At 45.4% G+C, this 20,593-nt stretch overlaps 5 protein-coding genes across 8 annotated transcripts in view; 3 read left to right on the forward strand and 2 right to left on the reverse strand.

Annotated features, from left to right (window-relative positions):
* The window catches only part of LOC126560565 (uncharacterized), a 104,030-nt gene extending 100,942 nt beyond the window's left edge, over positions 1-3,088 (reverse strand). Inside the window, exons 1-3 of one of the 2 annotated variants that reach the window (XM_050216534.1) lie at positions 2,920-3,088; positions 2,693-2,845; positions 2,275-2,606 (exon numbers count right to left, since the gene is read on the reverse strand). In XM_050216534.1, the coding sequence (XP_050072491.1) occupies positions 2,281-2,606; positions 2,693-2,845; positions 2,920-3,088 (648 nt within the window). In that variant the 3' untranslated portion in view covers positions 2,275-2,280. Of the gene's footprint in view, positions 1-2,247; positions 2,607-2,692; positions 2,846-2,919 lie in introns of those variants that run through there. The other variant, XM_050216526.1, reaches the window with a different exon arrangement.
* Positions 1-20,593, forward strand: part of LOC126568426 (potassium voltage-gated channel protein Shaker) — a 416,918-nt gene that overhangs the window by 200,410 nt on the left and 195,915 nt on the right. The window lies entirely within an intron of this gene.
* Positions 5,088-7,078, forward strand: LOC126563166 (clusterin-associated protein 1). Its single transcript, XM_050219792.1, has 3 exons — positions 5,088-5,151; positions 5,641-6,861; positions 6,948-7,078. Exons 1-3 carry the CDS (start codon positions 5,088-5,090, stop codon positions 7,064-7,066), a joined length of 1,404 nt encoding a protein of 467 aa, XP_050075749.1. The 3' UTR covers positions 7,067-7,078.
* On the reverse strand, positions 7,359-14,994 carry LOC126562152 (uncharacterized). The gene is made up of 4 exons (XM_050218583.1): positions 14,058-14,994; positions 13,335-13,444; positions 7,886-8,132; positions 7,359-7,797 (listed from the first exon to the last, which is right to left on the reverse strand). The coding sequence occupies exons 1-4, from the start codon at positions 14,928-14,930 to the stop codon at positions 7,363-7,365; spliced, it is 1,665 nt and encodes a 554-aa protein (XP_050074540.1). The 5' UTR covers positions 14,931-14,994; the 3' UTR covers positions 7,359-7,362.
* LOC126556610 (protein phosphatase 1H) lies at positions 10,245-12,077 on the forward strand. Its single transcript, XM_050211958.1, has one exon. It carries the CDS (start codon positions 10,256-10,258, stop codon positions 12,074-12,076), a length of 1,821 nt encoding a protein of 606 aa, XP_050067915.1. The 5' UTR covers positions 10,245-10,255; the 3' UTR covers position 12,077.

A 20,593-nucleotide genomic window follows, 5' to 3' on the forward strand; every position in this document is an offset into this window, starting at 1 on the left:
GCAAAAACTATGACTACGTTAAGGCCGCGGGCCACGAGAGATGTTAAATAAAAAAAATCAGGTTCTCAGGAGTGTTTGAGACATTTGGTTCGCTTCACCATAGCAATTTAGAGATTTTTTGACAGTTGCGCATCGATTGCAACAGTGTGCAACTAAACGCAGCTTTTAGAGTTAGAGGGAACCGAATTGTTGAAAAGCTACTTTTGAAAATTAAGAGGAACACGACGATTTGAGAATTCTTTAACGAGGTCTTTGCGCCCCTGAGCTACTTGTGGTCTTAAGGACATCCCAAGTTATGTCTAACATCTAATGGCTTACGTACTGTCAGGACTGTATCGATCCGGAACGGAATGGATGGTAGAGTTCTTACAATGACTAGCGCGTACAAGCCTCTCCGGACACCACAGGAGATACACATCCGTCCACCGGAAATCCCAGGATAACAGTAGAGCCTATGTCGCTGAGATCGTGACCTGCATCGAGGACTTTTGCAGCAGACTTCGAAACCTACTGATGAATCTTACCACCAATACAGTTTGTTTCGTGTTATCACGCGTCATCATTTACATTTCACTAAATACAGGCTCTATCAATCTATAAGAAAGTACCCACACCAACATCATCTCCGTAAACTAACCTACTATTAAGAGATTTATTTTAAAAATGTGTACTGCGATCGTCGTTCTTTTCCTGTTCGTGTGGCTCTGGAATTAGTTTATAAACCCTTTGCTTTGCTTCAACTTTTTTGTTGTTGTTTCAACTGAATGTGTTACTTTTTCCTTTCACTTTCCATGCATAATACAAAACCAAAAGATCAAAATAGCAATAAATGTCTGTGTTTTTGCTGTTCTTCCTATTCTGAATACTGAATCCTTGTAATCTGTTAATCCCTGTGGCACAACTATTACGCACAACCCAAAAGAGGAAGCGAAAAAGAGAAAGAGTTTATCCTAGTTTTTTTTTCGTACGTTTTTAGGCCATCTTTGTTCACGATATTGGCTCTCTTTTAACAGATTTGTTGATTTGCGGGGGAAAACAAAGAGAAAAGGAAAGAAAGCACCGACCTAATTCTACCAAACGCAAACAAAAATTCTTTGCCCTACTCCTCCATCTTTTCGTTCGGTTTAATTCAACCTAAAGTCTTGCATGTGTTACTGGCGTGCGAGAAAAAAATGAAGCCTTTTCTTCTAATTCGGATGCACTTGGACGGTTCTCTACTTCTTCAGAAATTCGAATTTTCTTACTTAAATTTTGAACGCTACAATTTAGCGAGAAAGAGAGAGAGTTGGAGTGAGATAACTAAAATAAAGTGATCAATAAATCAAACTTATTCTTCCCTAGCTCTAGCACATCCGTAGAGTAAAAATTAAGTATGAATGGAGTAAGAGTGTAATAAAGATGTATAAAAAAGGTACATTTTTGTTTTTTGTCTCTAAGTCTTAGTTTGCATATAGCTTTCGCTATCTTCCGTTCGCCTCAATCACACCTATAGCTAGGTTAGCTAAAATCATAGTTTCAAAAAGCAACATGAGAAAACGAAAAGAAAAGATCAAAATAGGTTCCCCTTAGCGAGCTTACTAATAAATTGTTTCGTTTGCTTTAAACGTTTGAAATCGAACAGACTGTTTCGCCTGTCAAAAACCCAAACCTGTACTCTTGTCAACCTTTCGTGAGATTAAGTGTAAAACAAGCACTTTTCTTAATGTAACAAACAAACAAAAAATTTCTAGTATTTAAGCACATTATTTGTATCTCAGGTATAAATAATAATATCTCAAAAAAAAAAAGAAACTAGCCCTAGAAACTTCCCCACCATAGCGCACTACACCGTTGACAAAATGAATGCTCTTTGCTCTCCTCGCATCGGTTGCTTAAAACCCTCACAGAAAAAAATGCACGATAAAGAATGCTGCCCTTTCGTTTCACGATACTGTGATGCTCTGTTTCGGTGTGTTTTTGTGTGTTAATTGTTATAATTTTTCCCGCATAATATTATGTCAAAAGTAATACAAAAGCAAACAGTCAATTCAAATACTTCAAAGAAAATACGTTAATTTGTCTCTGGTAGGAATGAACGAACGAAATTGGAGGACACACCTGCGCTTTAAAATGATAACAACACCGTTTTCCTTCATTCCGATTCTTCTATTAAATTTTTGTTCGTCCCTCTCTTTCTCTCTGTGGCATACACCACAATGATCGCCTACACTTGTTTTCTATCATCGGTGTGTGTGTTTGTGTGTGTGTGTGTATGGGTTTTGGGTGTTTGTGTACATACATTTAAGCATCTTCCAAGGTGCTCCCAATCGGCCGGAGCACGATCCGCGGATCCGTATCGAGCATCCGGTCCGATTCTTCCGCACTGCTCATACACGAATCCTTGCTGTCCGGCATCAGGTTCCGCCGTTCCTCGTCCTCCTGGCGGGTCGGAATTTCGGACACTGGTGCATACTGCGTGTGCGATACCAGCGGATCGGTGCTCGGATTTAAGGCCAAAATTTGACCACCACCGTTCCCTTGCAGTTGCCGCGCTAGGCCCTGCTTTTTCGACAGCACGCACGGACACACGCAGCTGCGGCGCCAATCAGCTACCTTCACGTACAGTCCTGCAAAACAAAACAATTGCAACATTTGCCGATTGTTATCCGGCTGTTAAACCTTCTAAAAGCGCAACAGCAGACAGCCTCCTTACCTAGGAAAATGATCCCGAACAGTGTAATGATCGCACCGGTTACGATCAATCCCACATCGATTTGCTCTTCCTGCACCTTGCCCTCCGGATTAATTTCCGGATGCTGCTCGGCATCGGAATAGTCTGCTGAACCGCTCGCAACCAGTGCTATTCCTGTCAGGCGAGACAAACATACAAGCTCTGGGTTAAATGTTTGCTTCTCGGTGGATGTAACAAAACGCATATACCTGTTGCGAACATGATCAAACCGAACACCAGTATGGACACCTGTATGGCCGGTTTGCGGAGCATCTTCATCGACGAGGCGGCTGTAGTTTGTGCCAGCAAACCGCCGGCACTCGGGCGTGCCTCGAACGATACCGTCGTCGGCTGATACACTGGTCCACTTTCCGGCATCTTGGACGCGTACTGTTTATTGCTTATTTGCCGTAACAAACAAAAAAAATCCCTTGCGATGCTAATGATGATAGACTGTCGAGACAAAGTACGTTCTGTTTTCGTCTGTTCACTTCGATCGTTGCATTGAATCGCGTTCTGGACGGTTAACTGGCGAGTAGCGCTAGTAAAGCGTGTCAACTGGAAGAACAAACAAAAAAGTTTATTAGAAAAGGACCATTTTTAACAAGGCGAGTTGCATAAATAAAACGAGTTGCAAGACAAATATCTGCAGTGAATGTAGCTTATAGAGTTGGGTCGTGAGCGAAGAAGCTACCCCAATTGCTTCGCCAAACTCCCAATAGTCAAACTCTTTTGGGATTCGAATCGCAAAGAGTTTTCAAGTTCTTCCTAGTTTTGAAAACTGTTTTGGGGCAACAAATTGTTAGTTGTGAGTGAGGGGCCGCCATCTGTCTTGTTATGACTCCCAGAAGAGTTGTTAAAAGAATTTAATCCCAGTAGGCAGTGATTCCTTGAAAAGAGTTGCCACTCTCATTACTAGTGTGCGCTGAAATTTCAGTCGCTTCGCTCAGGCAAAAGAGCTGCTTGATCCAACACTAGTAGCGTAATGCACGCAATCAATTTGAATGCACCTTCCAAGTCAGTCAACAAAGTCTGATTATCTATGAGTCAGAGGTTAGGTACTCCAGCTTGTGCGTACCATGTACAACGGCCATGAACCAGCGTCGTTTCAGCGCCTGTTAGTTATTGGTACTAACAGCAGAACCTACCCTTCTCCTATAACCAACACCAACCCCCTCCCCCCTTCCATACCGCACCGGAAGTAAGTAAGCATGAATTGCGCACGCATACACACAAGCACAGCAATGCTTTAAGCCGCACCGTTGGTTTTACCGTTCGTTGGCCTTGGTCCAATAGGCCACTGGACACGGGAATCGAGAATATTAAAGCTAGCTGGCGTACGTAATATTACACCTTCTACCAACCCCTCCCACCATAAGGAATGCGATGTACGGGAAAGTGGCCGGTTTCCCAGGAGAATAGATCTCCTAATTCTGTACAAGCACGCGTCAACCTGGACTCGAGCTGGCTCGTGACGTGACGCGGACCGTTTCGTGACCTTACTGTCTCTGGTAGTTTAGTTATATTTAGCGACAAATAACTGAGTGTTACATTTTTCCTGCATATCCGGACTGGTGGCAGAACGATAATACCTAAAAATATAGCTTTAAAATGGGCTGGATGGGGAATTGGATTACGACTTGTACTAAGACAAACAAAAACCAACTTATTCCAGAACGTTCAAAGTTCCGGAACCTCCCGGAACTAGCGGGAACCGCATACCCCAACAAACATGCAAGAAGCAAATTAATGTTTCGTTAGTTTGTATCGATCTGTTTTGCTGCCTGGAATCGGCAAAACACAGCCGTCCAATAGTGTTGCATCGATAATGCAACCTTTTCGCAATATTGGTTCACACTCTTTGCAACAGGGAAAATGTTCCCACAGTATCAGCTATTTCATTTGCTATTGCATGGAACAAGTTATTTATCAAGAAAAGTTTTTCCCAAAGGGATTTCACTCAATGCAAGCACACACACACATGCACACATACGTACGAACCAAGCCACACAGCTTTTGCTTCCTGCATGTGTAGGCGAACTCTGTGCAGCCGATGAACGTGTTTCCTTCTACACTTTTACCTTCTTCGATCGTTCCAGCTGCATTTGCTGCTGGTTACCCTTTTTTGCTTGCTCTACCTTCTGCATGTATGCACCTGTGCACATTATGCTGCTAGCGTACTCATTGCACTGCTACCACAAACATTACCTTTGCTTTTTAGGTGGGTTTTACACACAAGCTGCACTTCGACTTTGTTGCGTTGATTGCTGATAAACTATGTGTTGTTTAATGCACCGATGTGGAGGGAAAAGAAAACAACAAAAAAACTTCGACCGAAATGCCAAGCTGCTTTGCTTTAGCGACATCCGATGTGAGAATGGGGAACGGGTGCGTACATGCTTTGACAGCAGGGTACGTCAACGGAATCTTGACAGCTCAGTGTGAGTTTCGATTTAAGGTGTTTTTCTATCGATTTTTTAATGTATATTTTGATATGAAATGAATTTTGTGTACATTTTAATTTATACTGAAGCAAAAATAAGTATTATTTTAAGTATGCTCTTGTTTATAGGACTTTTTTTCTGTCTGCAACCTTCAAATTTTAAATTTCACAGTTGATGTATGCAATGAACGACATGCAAGAACTGCAGTAACCGGTAGATCAAATTAAATTTATTCTTGTAGCTCGTTGCATTACCTTTGTTTGAAATTGTTTGTATAATTTTTTACCTAGGAAATATTTCTTATCTTCTTTTATGCAGCTTATATGCAGATTTCCGGTGCAAAAGTTGATGACAAAAATTATCTACGCAGTAGCGGCATACCGAGCGGCCGCTCGAAATCACCATGGTAACATGCAGCAGTACACAAAATAAAATGCCGCACGTACACCATAATCAATAATGGCGTTCAGGGATGTGCGAGGTAAGTGGTGTTCCGAGCTGTATCAAGAATTCGAATAAATACTAAATTCTGCTCCGATTACTTTTCTTTTCTAGACCTTGCTGAGCAATTAAAGTTGCTTGGCTATCCAAATAACATACCCATCTCGGTGCTGAACACACCGTACGGTGGCCCGGAAAGCTTCAAAGCCTACTCGGACATTCTGCAATGGCTCATCAACCGGTTGGAGCCGAATTTGGTGCTGAGTGGCGGTACCCGTACCGAACAGGAACGGATCCAGTTCGTTCGGTCGGCGACCGAGTTTTTGGTAACGAAATCTAGCATCAAAATCAATCCCCGCAAGCTGTACGCTAGCTCGGTGGCGGCCTCGAAAGAACTGCTCAAAGTTACGACACTACTAATCTCCTCGCCCAAAGTAACGGGGCACGAGGAAGAGCTGATCAAATCGCACGTCGAAATTGATCTGTCGGATAAAATTGACGATTTGAAGAAGGTGCGTGGCCTGTCGTCCGAGCTTACCAACCGCGGGGCGGCACTGTATGATCTGCTGAAGAAGGAACTGATTAATCGCGAAATACGCAACGTCCAATCGACCCGCTCGCTGGAACTGGTGACAACGGAGAAAATTATCAAAAACGCTATTGCCTCGCTTCAGTCGAAGCTTTCCAACTCGAAGACGGTTCTGGAAGGGTTGAAGGCGGACAATGCTAACTTGGCGTCGAAAATTGCCCGCAAAGCATCCGAGCTCGAACGTTCCCGGCAGCGGTTGCAAGCACTGCAAAAGGTGCGACCCGCTTACCTGGAGGAGTTTGAAAAGTTGGAACTTGAGCTGAAGGGCTTGTACGAGCAGTACATCGTACGGATCAGGTGTGTGGATGCGCTGCGCTCGCAGTTGATCAGCAAAAATCGTACACCAACACCGACCTCACCGGTCGCCAGAATTACCGACAGCAGCATGACGATACTGCCGGAAGGGCTAATCGAGTCGGAGGACGAAAACGACGAGGATGATGATTTTGATGAGCGAGATGATGTGAAGCTCAAGACGGACCGGCGTATCCTGCGCAGCGAGCTGCTAAATCGTGATCGTGGCTCTACCAGATTTCGATCGCGCATCGATGGAGCATCGCCGAGCGGTAAGGAACGGTCGAAGATGATTGGAAGCATCGAGGATGAGCTGGGACCGTTGGACAGCTCGATGAGCTCGGAAGAGTCGGAAAGTGAGCTCGAAATGGGAGGCAATCGATGTAAGTTGACCTAGCTGGCAAATGCACCATAGGGCCCTTAGGTAGAGTACTCTTGATCGAAATGATCTTTTTTCTTTTGTCCTCAGTGATCGATGGCAGTCTACGTACCGATGACGATGAAGATGAAAGTCTCGCAAAAATGCCACGAGAAAGTTCCACCATCAATCGAGGAGCGAAAGTGGACCTTAGCGATGAGGACTTCTAAAGATCTCTGGGAGTAATTTGGCGTTTTTCATTTTATTTTATTGCATTTTCGCATTTTTCAAACCTCCCCTCAATCTTTCGTTATCGCTTACATCAAACATGCACTGAAAACATAGTAAAACATAGTTTATACAAATACTATACAAAAACAACACATTTACAATGTATAACAAACGTTTTCCCTAACGACTAAATTCTTCTTGAGCATGGTGAGGGATATTGTGCCTTCCCCCGGTGTGGGATTGGTAGCAAATGAAATAGGTTTTGTGTGCCGCGTTCCGGTGGGCCTCGCCGCACTCACATGTGAATATCGTTGTATCGCTCGAAATGTGTACGATGATCGATCAGCATCAGATCGTGATGGTACGTGTGGGGTGGCGTCACCTGCATCCCACTGTTGCTGACGATACTGCCGGTTAGCTTTTCCTCCTCCTTTGCCAGATAGCTGTCCGCAATGTCCCGGTCCAGCCCGGTGTAGGTGAACGTTTTCTCCAGATCGGAGTCCGACTTTCGCCGGGGTCGCTCCATCTCCGCACTGTTCCGTTCGTTGTTCATGCGCATCGTTGACCGTTTGCGGTTGGCGCGACTAATTTGGGCCTCCATCAGGGCACTCTCCGGGTACGGTTGGTACTGTTGCGGCACACCGGGTGGCATCAGGTTCGGTGGGTACATCATGGGCGAGTTACCCGGTGATGTTTGAACCGGCGGGTACATCGGCATCATTGGAGGGAGCTAAAAGAAAACCGTGAATGGGATGCGAATTAGTTAACAGATTAGTCGTGCTAGCGGGCGGAAGGAGTGGCTGCGTTTTCTGTTTTACCCCATTGCCTGCTCCCGCCGGTACAAGCATTACGCGCTGTGAGGTGCCAGTGCTGTAGTTATCTCCACGATGCTTCTCGCCGTACATCGATCCGTAGCTGCGCTTCATCATGGTCTGATACATCATATCCTTAACTCCTGGTTCCACGTGCAGCGAGTTGATGTAATCTTCCACCTTCTGCTGCGTCATGAACGCTTGCGAGTTGCTATGCATCACATTATCGATCATCTGTAGCTTTTGCGTCGGTCTAATGCGGATGTGTGGAATAGAAAACGGGAATTGAAAAGATGAGAAATTTAACGGTCATATCACCCACCGTAAACGCAGCGTAAACCTAACAACCCGCTTATGTTTAGCATTTTCATTATTCAATAACATTTAATATAATGGAGTTTTCAGTTTGAAACTTTTGAAATGGATAAGAAAATATTTTTTTCTATTATATAACAAGAAAATCAGAATTAATTATTTTTTGAAAAAAATTCTATAATTGAATTTCCAATTTAAAATCCTGTTTTACATAACCACCTACTCGGGTAGATAATATATTTTGTATGGGTGTTTGTATTTTGTCGCACTATAAAGCTTCTATCTTTTGATCTGCTCGTCGTATTCGCATGAAATTTTCAAGAAAGAGAAGAGACTATTTGCTGTCGATTTGATAATTACATTTAGATGAGAATTTGTTAAATTCTTATTTTTATTTTTCACCTCCAAAGCTATAATCTCCTTGCATTTATGATAAGGCTATCTTTCTGTTGTAAAACTTATTTATTTTGTTTGAATCAGCCGTAGAAATCTTGTGTAAGGCTTTTGTTGTGTAATATAGTGGAATATAGGATATGACCGAGGTGGCCCAGTGATACGCCAGAGTGAAGTAGGCCGACGCCTACTTCACTTTATACGCCAGACGCCGGTCTTTATACTGAAAGACCGAGATTGAAATCCCATCTAGACAGTCCCATCTTTTGCATAACTTCTAATAAACAAGCTTTATACGGGGAAAAAAGATTAGAAACTATGTTATAACATTATAATAAGCAGAAAAATGTAAGTGCAAAAAACCTACTTTGCGATTTTATTATTCCATTGAAGGAACGGAACGTACCTAATAGGTTCGGAAAGAAATTCACTACTTCTTTGCATGATTTTTTATTGTCTGTATAAATTGATTATAAGACTTTGTAAAAAGAAGTAACAACAGTATGCAAACCTATTACAGCAACTTAACGACAACTTTTTTGTGTTTTCGCTTCATGTGCCGTATACCGAGTAGTTCAAAAATTCAAACCAAGCTTATATAACACCACCAACAGATGGCGCTGACAGTTCCCTCTACCTGACAGCAGATTTGTGCTTTCTGTGCTGAGTGAACATTGTACAAAACATGCTACAGATTCATACGGTGGCTGAAGAAATTGCTTTCCTGCTCCAAAATTATAATCAATCGAGAAGATTCACCTTAAAACGCAAGCAACAAATGCTAAACGAACCCACACACCGATACACGCTCAATAAATTAAATACCTAAAAGTGACCAAGCAATCAAAATCTTACTCCTCACTATAGTGAGATGTGCCAGTGAGAATGTCACAAGCGCTCTGCTCACTACCGTGAGCGAGTTTCACGTCATCGCTTGCTCACTTGTACAAGCTGCTCACTATAGTGAGCAGTGTGCGTGAAACAGTCTCACCGTACGCTTTGACAGCCGAGCACAGATGATATCAGATATAGGACAACATTGCGCAAAGGACAGGCAGACGGTGGTGACGGTGGAAAAGAAAAAAAAACACACACAGCCGAACAAAAACATGAGCTGTCTGTAATTTGTGTGTAATTCTGTTTAAAAAAGTAACCATAAATATTCAATTATAAGTTCAGTGAGATCAGTCGTGTAGAGCACAACAATCACTGCACGGGAGGCGGACGCCGCAATACACACGATGGCAGAGACGATGCATTCGGATTAAAAAAGGTGTTCGGCAGACCTCAGAGCTTTATTTTTTCTTCTCTCCGTTCGCCGTTTCGTTTTACGCTCTAAGAAGCAAAGCGAACACGGCAATTGCGATCGATTCCTGTGTTTCCTTATGGTTGCTTCGATCACTGCTTGGAAGCTGCTGCGGTAGGTGGTTCTCTCGTGTGTGTGAGTGTGTGAGTGTGTGTTTTGGTGCATTTTCCTACTATCGTAGGCTTCCTGCCGCAAAACGTTAATCTGTCATTTTTCCTTCCTATTCTTGCTTCCCCCCTCCCTCCCTCCCTCCCTCCAGATACCCAAGTGTGACGCAAGAAAGAGTCCCGCATAAAGCTTGACTTCCGGGAAGGAGTTTCTCTTGGTAAACACTTGGTTAAAAAAAGCTAGTCGCGCTGGAGATGTTTAATCGTTTCAAGAACAAGGTGCTCACGGCAGTGGCCCTTGACCAACCGGCTCTACCATCCGGTCCGGGCCATCCGGCGTACGGTGGTGGTCCTAGTTCCGGCCGAAACACCAGCAAAGACTACGATGCCGGTGGTAAACGTTTGCCGAAAAAGTTCCAATACGCCCGGCCCCCTTTTCTGCAGCTGCTCACGTACGACGAGCTGAAGGCAAGTGCTGACCACAACGTACGCCCCATCATAGTACCGCGCGACATCTCACTGCTGCCGTGGAGTACGGGCTACGCGGAGTGTGTGAATTCGGGCAAATCGAAATGGAACGAGGACCAGGCCGCATTCCACCGGCAGGTACTGTCACACCCGTCCAAACAGTATCACGATCTGCCGTACACGTACTTCGGGATATACGATGGGCATGCCGGGTATGGGGCGGCACTGGCCGCCGCCAACCAGTTCCACTACATCTTGCACGAGAAGCTAGTGGATGTGATTGATTTGCTAATGCCGCGGGTGGAGAGCGAGAATGGATTGGCGATGCAGCATCAGGCGCCACTCCCCCATCCGAGCCTGTTCCACAAGCAGGTGACGAAGGAGGAGCTGATCGTGGGTGCGCTCGAGGCGGCCTTTGCCGATATGGATGCGGTACTGGCGGAAGATCGGGACAAGTATCGAAATGCGGGTGGGTGTACCGCGCTGGTAGCGCTGTTCATACTCGGCAAGCTGTTTGTCGCTAATGCGGGCGATTCGCGGGGTGTACTGTGTAAGCGGGTAAAGCGCCGGAGGGTGGCAACACCACACGGACCAGAATGCAATGGCGTGGCGGAGGCATACAAGGAGAAGGAGGGGGAGGACGAGTATGAGGTGGTGGCGGAACCATGCTCGTTCGATCACACACCGGACACGGAGCGACCCCGGCTACTGACCGTTGGCAAACACAACCCGGCACTACTCGGGGGTGAATACATCGCGATGGAGTACGCGAAAAAACCGACGACGAAGGATCTTGGGGCGAGGATTCTCTACCGGCAGGGTGCAATGAAGGGCTGGACGTACAAGACGCTTACCGCGTCCGATCTGAAGGTACCGCTCATTACGGGAGTCGGCAAGCGTAGCCGGCTGCTCGGTACGATTGGTGTAACGCGCGGATTCGGCGATCACGATCTGAAGGCGCTCGGTAGCAACTTGCCGATCAAACCATTCCTCAGCGCGCACCCGGATGTGGTGTGTTTCGATCTGTGCCAGGTGCACAGGAGCGAAGAACCTGACATAGACGCTAACGTTGCGGACGGTGCGTATGGCATTCTCGTAATGGCAACCGATGGCCTGTGGGACGTGAGTGAATCACAACAGGTGGCCAATACCGTGTTTGGCACCCTGAAACGCTTCCCAGCCGAACGCCATCGGTACACGATGGTGGCACAGGAACTGGTAGCAAGATCTCGTGGCCGGGCAAATGAATCGGGCCACTGGCGGCTTTCGGATTCGCGTGCCGCCGCAACGGTAGACGATATCTCCGTGATCGTTATACCGGTTTTTCAATACTACCGCGAGTATCGCGAATGGACACAAACCGTGGCGGCTCGCAATCAGATGAGGAGTGCTGCGAGTGAGATGGTGGTAGTACCGGTTGCGGAGGTAACGCCGGATGTGGCGCGATCGACCACTACCACCGAGCTCAGCTCGTCGTCAGAATCGTCCGAACCGCCCGAGGAAGGCCAGGAGGCGGAAAATAATCTCAACACAATTAATCTACAGCCGGCTGGTGGTACCGGGAAAACGGTACCGATGGGGTTGGCGGATGCGCTTCCGGCTAAGTAAAAGCTGGAGGTGGAATGATTACTGTCTGTATTTGTGGGAGCATTGCAATTTATGTTCTAGTGATATCAGGTCTCTTTTCCGCGCTTTGCTGATGTATTTTTGGTTTTAAACGCACCCAGAGAAGAGAGGGCTATAATAGGGGGAAGAATAGAGAGAGAGAGAGAGAGAGAGAGAGCAAGAAGAGTGCGCTCAAACAAATACAATAATAAATTTAACACACAAAGAAAAGGTATATTCCACTAAATGCTAGAAGCTAGCAGACAGACCTTATCTTATCAGAGAGTTGCCGTCAAATTTTGGTTCTAAGTCAGGAACTTTTGGCATTCATTTTTGTCAGAACGCATCAATTTTTGTCCATCAGGTAGTGATGGGAAAGCTTCATTCTTTTCTCGGAACGGAACGAAATTGGTTTATTTTCCGAATGGAACAGAATGAACCTGGTAGGTTCTTTGAACCTGCTCTTGACCAAAAATTTTTAAAAGCGTCTCAGTGTCTGCATATGGCTGGGGTTGTCAGTCTAGTTTTCTCGTCTACGCCACAATATCGTGGATCCTTCCTTAGAGAGGATCACAAAAATTATTGTTTCACCCGATTTCTATTTCTTGGCTTCTAATTCTCAACTAGGTCACGCGGACCATAGACTGGCTGATACCACGTAGTTAGTTGAATAATCAGTCCTCAACTACGGGAGAACGCTCCCGGATGGGATAACCCCTGACTTTAAGGAACAAACCTAATAGGTTCGAAACGAAATTCTCATCATAAAATTGTTGCCTTCGAGCCAAAAATGGATGAGCATAATTCCTTACTTCGAAACAACATTTAGCGGCAACGACTGTATCAGACAGTTGCACGCCGGAAGCCGCCATTTGCGAGCGTGAATTGTGTAGCATATATATATAAATATTTAAAGGCATAACTAAACTCTAAAGTATTGATACGTAAGCGGTAAGATGTGCGGGCTAGAAAAACGTCCCTTACTAGGAAACTCGCTAGGAATGGTACGATTTATCCAAGAAAACAATATTAATTATCTTACGCTCTTAACACGCAAAAAACAGGCACATCTAGGCTGTAGTGGTAGGGGTGTGCTGCGGCAAAGCAAGCTGCAAACACTTGGAGGACACCCTCGTTTAGAGCATCAAGAATCGGGAACAACACATAGAGTGCACACGCGTTTGGTGGAGCTTACTTCGTGGTTCCCTTTCCATAATGCGCGTGTGCGCGTGATTTGTTGGTATGAAACGTTTTTACCTACCTTGAGCAGAGTTTGAGCGCCGAGTAGTACACGGAAAAGACGCTGATTAGGAAGTGTACCGCTAGCGCCACCAGCAGCCCTGTTCCGGCTGTGACTGCACCCCAGATAAGCTGCAGCATTCCCAGATAAGTAGATCGAGGAGGTCGTTTGTGTGCGTTGGTTGACGAGAGGGCGAAACAGAATGAAGTAGAGAGGGAAAAGAAATAGAAAGACCATAGAACAAAGTTATCATATTGTATTCGCTCACTTTTCCTAAACTAAAAAGAGATCTCTTTTGACAAAAAAAAAAAAAAAACAGTTTAATCTGATGATTTTTTGGTGGCATGTATTAGCTGCACAACGCAAGTATCATATGTTTCAGATGAGATATCACCAGAACATTTTAGCTCTCGGATATTTAACGTTATGTCCCGGTTTCATCTCGCCAATGAGAAATCGACTTGCGCGTACTTCATTTCAATGTGAAGTCCTTAGAATTCTCGACGATAAGAGATCGGATGACTACTTCGGATAACAACTTCATCAGGGAGATCCGGAAGAATCGCTTCTACTAAGTACCTCACCAATTCTAATTTCAGTAAACCCACCAGGTTGGCATCAGTATCAGTATACAGTCAGTCGAAAAGATTTCAAAGAAATCGTGAGAATACCAAGAGGGCAGTACATACCGCTATGTAGCGCTACCTTGGCACTGATCACACTGAATACTATCGCGAAGCTTACCTCATCCTGTTGGGCCAGATTTGCGTCCCGAACTGCCCCAATACCGGTAAGTGCTAGTCCGAGTGTGCTAGACGCAACGCAGATCAGGTTCACCGCCAGAAAGCCTGTTTTCGCCATCTTCACGTTCATCAAACCAAGCGAACCGGCAATGCCTGCAATAGCACCGCACCACAAACCCGTACCGGCCATCGCTAGCGAAGCATTCCGGGCAATGACGAGCCCACCGAGCGCTGCCAACGTAACGCTCAGTAGCAGCTGTATCAGCCCCAGAATCACCGTCGACGGAAGCCGTTTGCGCTTTGGTACACCGCACCCAGGTGAGTAGAGCAGATTTGCCAGGGAGGCACTGGGTTGGGGTGGATTTTTGGTAGATGCGTCCAGCTGTGACAGATTGGCGTCTTTGTGCTCTCGCTGGCTCTGTCTGCATTTGGTTTGCTTGTCCAGTTTGCTACCGGCACGTCCACCGGTACGTCCAGTCACTTCCGGTTGTGACTTCGCATTACCATCACTTCCAACCTTGCCCAGCTCAGTTTGATTCGTACCGTTCGTTGGTGGTGATGTTTCGGACGCCTTTAACGACTGATCGGCACCAGCAGTCGCTGTCGAATCTTTACCACCGGCCAACGGAGTACTGTAAAAATGGCCCGAATCCGGATACCCGTCGTGTTTGGAGATGATCGATATCTGTGAGTCGGTGAGACTGTTCTTCACGTTGTTCGGGTTAACGTTCTCGAAGACGGCCCGTGTGGAGGATAGTAGCTCGTCACGCCGATCGTCGTCCATGGTGTCGCCTGCCTCGAGCCGATCCACCAGCGACACGCTAGTGTTCATCTCGTCTATCTCCTTGCGAATCTCTCGCTCTAACTGCTCCATACTGCACCGCGATCCAGTTTGGTCCGGAAGTTTCAGTTTAGTCGGGATGGTGGTGTTCCCTTCTGCACCTTTGCTTGTGTTGATTGTGAGCTGGAATAAGCAGAATAGAAAAATGTTATACTAGTCAGACAGTTTGAAGATCAGTTTAGAGAGGGATGGGGGGGGAGGGGAGATAGAGAGAGAGAGAGAGAGAGAGAGAGAGAGAGAGAGATAGAGGGAGCATATGAAAGGGAAAATCAGCATCACATATCAGGTAAAGGTAGGATGAAAACTCTCAAGGCTTTTTCACCATATCACCAAGAGCCTGCGTAAATAAGATGGTTCTGCATATTTTCTCTTCGATGTGGCGCTTGAGAGAGCCATCCGAGGATACGTTGTTTGCATATACATAATCGATTTGGGACTCTCCTTTGTAGCAGAACTTTACCTAACTATCGGTCAAACTGTGCAAAACCTCGGCATAATCTAAATACTCCTATATGCCTCTGAGACATGGACTCTGTCCAAAAGAGCAGGATTCATCTGCAGAAGGCCAAGATCAAGAGAGAAAAAAAAGTTAGCCTCACATGGCTGGAAGGACAACTACTCTACAGCAAATAGGACTTATAGCCCAGGCTCCATGTTTTGAGAATGACTTCGTTCCGCACTAACAAAGGATGTTTGGTAGGGCCAAGTTAAGTTGGAGCAGAGCGATCATTTATAATCCCAATACTTCAAAAGTCTGTGAGACATGGACTCTGTCCAAAACTGAAGAATTCATCTTTGCTATGATCCAGAGCTTCTTTCCGTACATGTATGTTTGGAAGGACAAAATTGTTGTGATTAAAAGCCAAAAAACAATGAGCTGTCTAACTACTTTATAGCAAGTCAGAGCGCGAGTCCAGGCTCCGGTGGGCTAGTCATATCACGGGAATGGCATCGTTCCATTCTTACTGAGGATGTCTTACTGAGGAGTGCCAATACTCCGCAAGCCTGTGAAACATGGACTCTGTCCAAAAGCTTGGCCCCATATGTCTGGAAGGATAAAACTAGAGTTTTGCTTCAGACAAACAAACTCGATAGGCGGTCCTACTACTCGACAGCAAATTAGACCCTGACTTGATGATCGGGGTGCACGATCCAGAAGAAGCCTGGTAGGCCCTAGTTAAAACGGATAGATGTCATTGATGCCTTCATCTTCATAACCAAGATTTTGGAATATATCCAAAATTACATTACTTGTAGCCATCGGTCAAGCTGTTACAATTGAATCATCTACTACGGCAGCAGAGACAGTGAAAGAGATGTCTTCAAGTTGTTCAAGCATCATCTGCTTGCAATAACGAAGCTCATCTCACAGCAAGATCTTCTCGTCTAGCTGTGTGCTAAATGAGAATCAGGCAATCGATCCAAAATAAGAAATTAACGCCGATTATGATTACTGCTGAAGCATTGAAGACATGAATGCATCCAATAATCCTACATTTAGCATGCTCTGTAACCTGAGCACGAAATCTGTCAGATATAGCCGCTATATATCTGACGGGGGTGGCCCCCTAAATAATCTCGCACAACCCCATCTCGATGGGAACATTATGATTTCTCATCGAATAATCGTACCGAAACCGAAACAAATCAACGCGAGAAATGTTTATTGCGTTGAAACTCGAGTGGAAAGCGACGATGATAAATGGACTGTCTACGCTCAATTCGCTCACCAAAACTTCGTGTAAACGGTACCTTATATCTGTTCAGCAGGTCGAAAAAAAAGGGGTGGCAACCATCTTTTCGAAGAAATCGGTTCCAAAACATTGCAGCCGCCATCTTACTGTGGATGGGCAGCAAAAAAAAAGGGCTTCGATTTTCGTTTTCCCGCCGATGGTAGTAATCCCGTAACTGCATCGATTTCCCTATCCGTCCACTAGCCTAGGCACAAATGGATCGAATCGAATCCGCTTCACGCGTTATGTGATTTTCTCCCCGAGAAAGAAAAAAAAAATCCGTCACGGAACCGGTGTAACGGTAACACACAACGCACGATTGCGTAACGCTCGTCTCTCGTCTATTATCAATCGAGCGAGATGCGTCCAATGCTGGAGATACGTTTCGGAAGATTTCGTACAGGTTCCACACAAAAAAAAAATCGAAGATGCCCATCCATTGCTCACACCGTTTGACCGTTGATTTCTACTTCCGTGTGGCCGCTGTGGTGAGTTGAGAGTTTTCTTCGCCTCTCGGTGTCTTCTTGTTGATGATCTCGGCCACGAGTCTCTCGATATTATGATTGGTCCTCCAATGGTGCCGATACTGGTGATGTACCCGAAGGTGTATGAAGAAAGATGAGGGCGCAAAAGTTGAAGTATAAATATCCAAAAATTAACGCACCAATGTAAAGGAAAGTTGGGAAAGCTACGATTTTCGTTTACGTTTATTTGGTAGCTGTGTGTGTGTGTGTGTGTGTTATTTTTTTAAATTTCTTCTCCTACTGGGCAGAGGGCGCCCTGCGCTTTTGCTGATGTTTCCCGTGCGCACCGGAACTGGGACGCCCGCACAAACAAAAGGGAAAGGGGCGAAAAACAAATCACTTCACAACGGCCCCCTTTCTGCTCGCGAAGCATCACCCAAAAACGTCCAGCTTGTGCCGCTGTGGAAAGTGGAAATCGAAAGAAAAATGGAACCCCCTTAAAACACGTCACCGTCAACCCTCATCGGTCCAAGAGTCGCTGAGCAGTGGTGTCAATTTGCGCGTTTTGATGGCGCGTGTCATTCTTCTCCAGTTCCCATTACGGTTGCGTTTTGGTGCGTGCGTGTGTGTGTGTGTCTGTTTTCCCTTCAGCTTTTCGGTGGGTGGCCCTTTTGTTGGTTTTTGTGGGGCAACAATTCATTGTCCTACGTGAAAGTCGTGAAGAGACCCCTTCAGACGCCGATCGTGACCTGCTGCGCGGTGCATTCGGTGCATTCCGACAGCTTGCGTTCTGGTCGATTTGACATTACGCGCTTTTGCTACGGCACCCCACACCGATCGGATGTGGAGAGTATGGCCCTTCTTTTCTGGCTGGGAAAGTGTTGGAAAAGCGAGGTAATGTAAACCGTCGGTTTTGGTAAAGATTAGTAAATCCGCACGCGGATAAGCCTCTGCATTGCATATGCAATCCAAGGTTTTCACTTCTAGTAGTAGTACGCCAACGCGCACCACTTGCAGGGCACTTGGTAAGAGTTGCGCCAAGAATGCGGCACATGGAGAAACACTAGGAAAGCGTGAAGGAGAAAGAGAGAGAGAGAAATCGATTTGGAGCGTTGCCCCGTTTGCCCCAGAATGTTGGTCAAGATTTGAAGGGTACCAAGATGGAGGGCTACCAATGGCGGCGGTGGGGTCTGATTGTTAGAGTCCGATTAATTGCCACACGTGCCGTGATTAGTTTCACCCAGGAATGTGCCAAACACACACACACACTGGTAAGTGTTGAGTTAAAGCTTTTTTTTTGTTGAACCTCTCCCCCTATTCGTCTTTTCAACCCGCCAAGTTCAATTAGTTCCATAGAGATATATTTATTTTTTGCTGTCTCGGTCTCCCTCGTCTTGTTTTTATTTAGCCGCCTATAAGCCCTTATCCTACGATCGCGTTATGCTAGGTCTACTAGCTTGGGCAACCGAGCTTGTGTGAAATCGCGGTACAGTGTGCGTGCCTAGGTCTACGCAACAATCTAGCTCCCAAATGGTTTGCCAATAGTTTCCACTTGCACTGAAAGTGTTAATAGGAGCAGGTTGAAACCGACCTACGCGAACTTAGCATGATTGAAGTAGGGTTTTGGACAAGCTCTGTGGGATGTAAAGGAATCCAAAGGTGAAGTTGAATTGTTTGCAGCATTTAAATGTTGACATACTTCTGGAAGGTTCTGGGGAACCTTAGATTTGGAGTATCGGAAATTTGGAGCAACGGAAATCCACAGGTTGGAGAACATCAGTGCTGTACATGTTAAGAGTTAAATGTCCTCATTTTTAGTGATGGTTTCTTCTTCTTGGCCTGCCGTTTGAAGAACGGCGCCGCGGTTTTGGAGAGCCTTAGTACTGAAGATCGTCATTTTTTTAGAGGACCTTCGTGTTGGAAACCCTAAGTTTTAGCGAACCTCAATGGAGATCGCCATTTTAAGTGAGAGAAGCTCAATGTTGAAAAATTCTGGAGATCCCAAATTCTGAATAGCGTAATTTTTAGTTATGCTTAATTTTTTGGAGCTCTGGGGACATTCAGTTTTCATTCAGTAATGGAAATCCTCAATCTGGAGATCATCACAACTGGAGAACCTTGAAGTGTTTAATATCCTCATTTTTAGTGTCGTTTTAGATATGATGAACTAGATTCCTTATTTTTTATTCACTGAAAAACGGCCAGACTCCACTATAAATTGCGGAATTCCAGATTTCAGTTTTGTATTGCGCTCAGTGCTGAATATTCTCATTTTATTAGAAGCTCAGTGTTGGAAAACCTCAGCATGAGAGAACCTCAGTACGGGAGACCTTAATTCTAGCGAATATTAGTTTTGAAATGTTTCAATGTTGAAAAACTTTAGTACTAGAGAACCTAAGGACTCTCATTATTGAAGATCCAGGACAGTCCTGTAAGAAAGCTGATAGCGGCGGTTGTCTTCGACCCGGCAGGACTGCTGAATTCGGAGAGCTCTAGGATGAAGCTTTTACTATCATCACTAATTTAAAGCTTTCCAACGAAAACTATGACTTCAGTCGATCGGACATTTTGGATCGATTCTCCTATTTTAGCATTAGCCCAGCGCCTAGTTTGCAACCATTACGATAAAGTTGGAATATATTTCGTTCTAGTGGTCTCCAATCGAACCTGCTACCAAGCGTATCGCTTGTCAGATTACACCTGCTCCGGGTCGAAGTCAGAGAACCATGGACACTCGGCTAGCGCGAACGATCCCATACCGCCCAAAACCAAAAAATCCATACCACGGTACAGTCAAATTGGGCTTGCCTTCCCATAGCCGGGCCGCTCCCCACCGGTTGAGTGCGTGCTGGCGGTATTATTATTTAATTCCTTTCCATTTTATTACAAAGCCACACGCCGCGATTGCTATTTTACGTAAAAGACGTCGGCCGTCGGTGACGGTTGACCGCAGCACGATTGCGATAACCGGTTCACGCTTGTTGGCCGTTGTTGCTTTTTCGTCGGTTCACGAATTGCTTTTATCCACCCTACATACCCTCACTGCGGTGTGGGCCTGGCGACCCAAACATTCAAGCAAGTGTGACCTCTCCAATGGGGAGGGTTGGGCCCACCCGGGAAAAAGGGAGTTGCGGTACGATTTTATGTAAAAAGGCAAAGGAGAATGAACGCCAAAAATCCACATACACACACGTTTTACAATAATGAACACAAAAAAAAGCTCACTTTCATTTTCAACGAATGTAGATAGCGGTGTTACCACACACCATCGCTGAGAGTGTAACATTTTTTTTTGTTAAAAACTGATCAACCTTAAGAGGTATTGTTTTGGGGGAGGTTTTATGGCGATATCCTAAACGCAATTCCATTCTTAATCGGACGTTTATCGACGGTTCAAGTCACCTTGCGCGGGAAATGAATTTTTGCAACAAAATGAAGCAGACGACGAACCCCAACGATCGATCGGGGATAACGATCGATATTAAAGACGTGCGGCGAG

The sequence above is a fragment of the Anopheles maculipalpis genome, chromosome X, assembly GCF_943734695.1.
Source record: "Anopheles maculipalpis chromosome X, idAnoMacuDA_375_x, whole genome shotgun sequence".
NCBI lineage: Eukaryota > Metazoa > Arthropoda > Insecta > Diptera > Culicidae > Anopheles > Anopheles maculipalpis.

Bases quoted from the DNA above. Each gene is read 5' to 3' on its own strand.
- LOC126563166 (XM_050219792.1), top strand. From the start codon at position 5,088: ATGGGGAACGGGTGCGTACATGCTTTGACAGCAGGGTACGTCAACGGA. The intron at 5,152-5,640 runs GTGAGTTTCGAT...GTGCGAGGTAAG, and splicing joins CGGAATCTTGACAGCTCAGT to TGGTGTTCCGAGCTGTATCA. The intron at 6,862-6,947 runs GTAAGTTGACCT...TTTTGTCCTCAG, and splicing joins CGAAATGGGAGGCAATCGAT to TGATCGATGGCAGTCTACGT.
- LOC126556610 (XM_050211958.1), top strand. From the start codon at position 10,256: ATGTTTAATCGTTTCAAGAACAAGGTGCTCACGGCAGTGGCCCTTGAC.
- LOC126562152 (XM_050218583.1), bottom strand. From the start codon at position 14,930: ATGGAGCAGTTAGAGCGAGAGATTCGCAAGGAGATAGACGAGATGAAC. The intron at 13,445-14,057 runs GTAAGCTTCGCG...GGAATGCTGCAG, and splicing joins ATCTGGCCCAACAGGATGAG to CTTATCTGGGGTGCAGTCAC. The intron at 8,133-13,334 runs GTAGGTAAAAAC...CATCCGCATTAG, and splicing joins GCGCTCAAACTCTGCTCAAG to ACCGACGCAAAAGCTACAGA.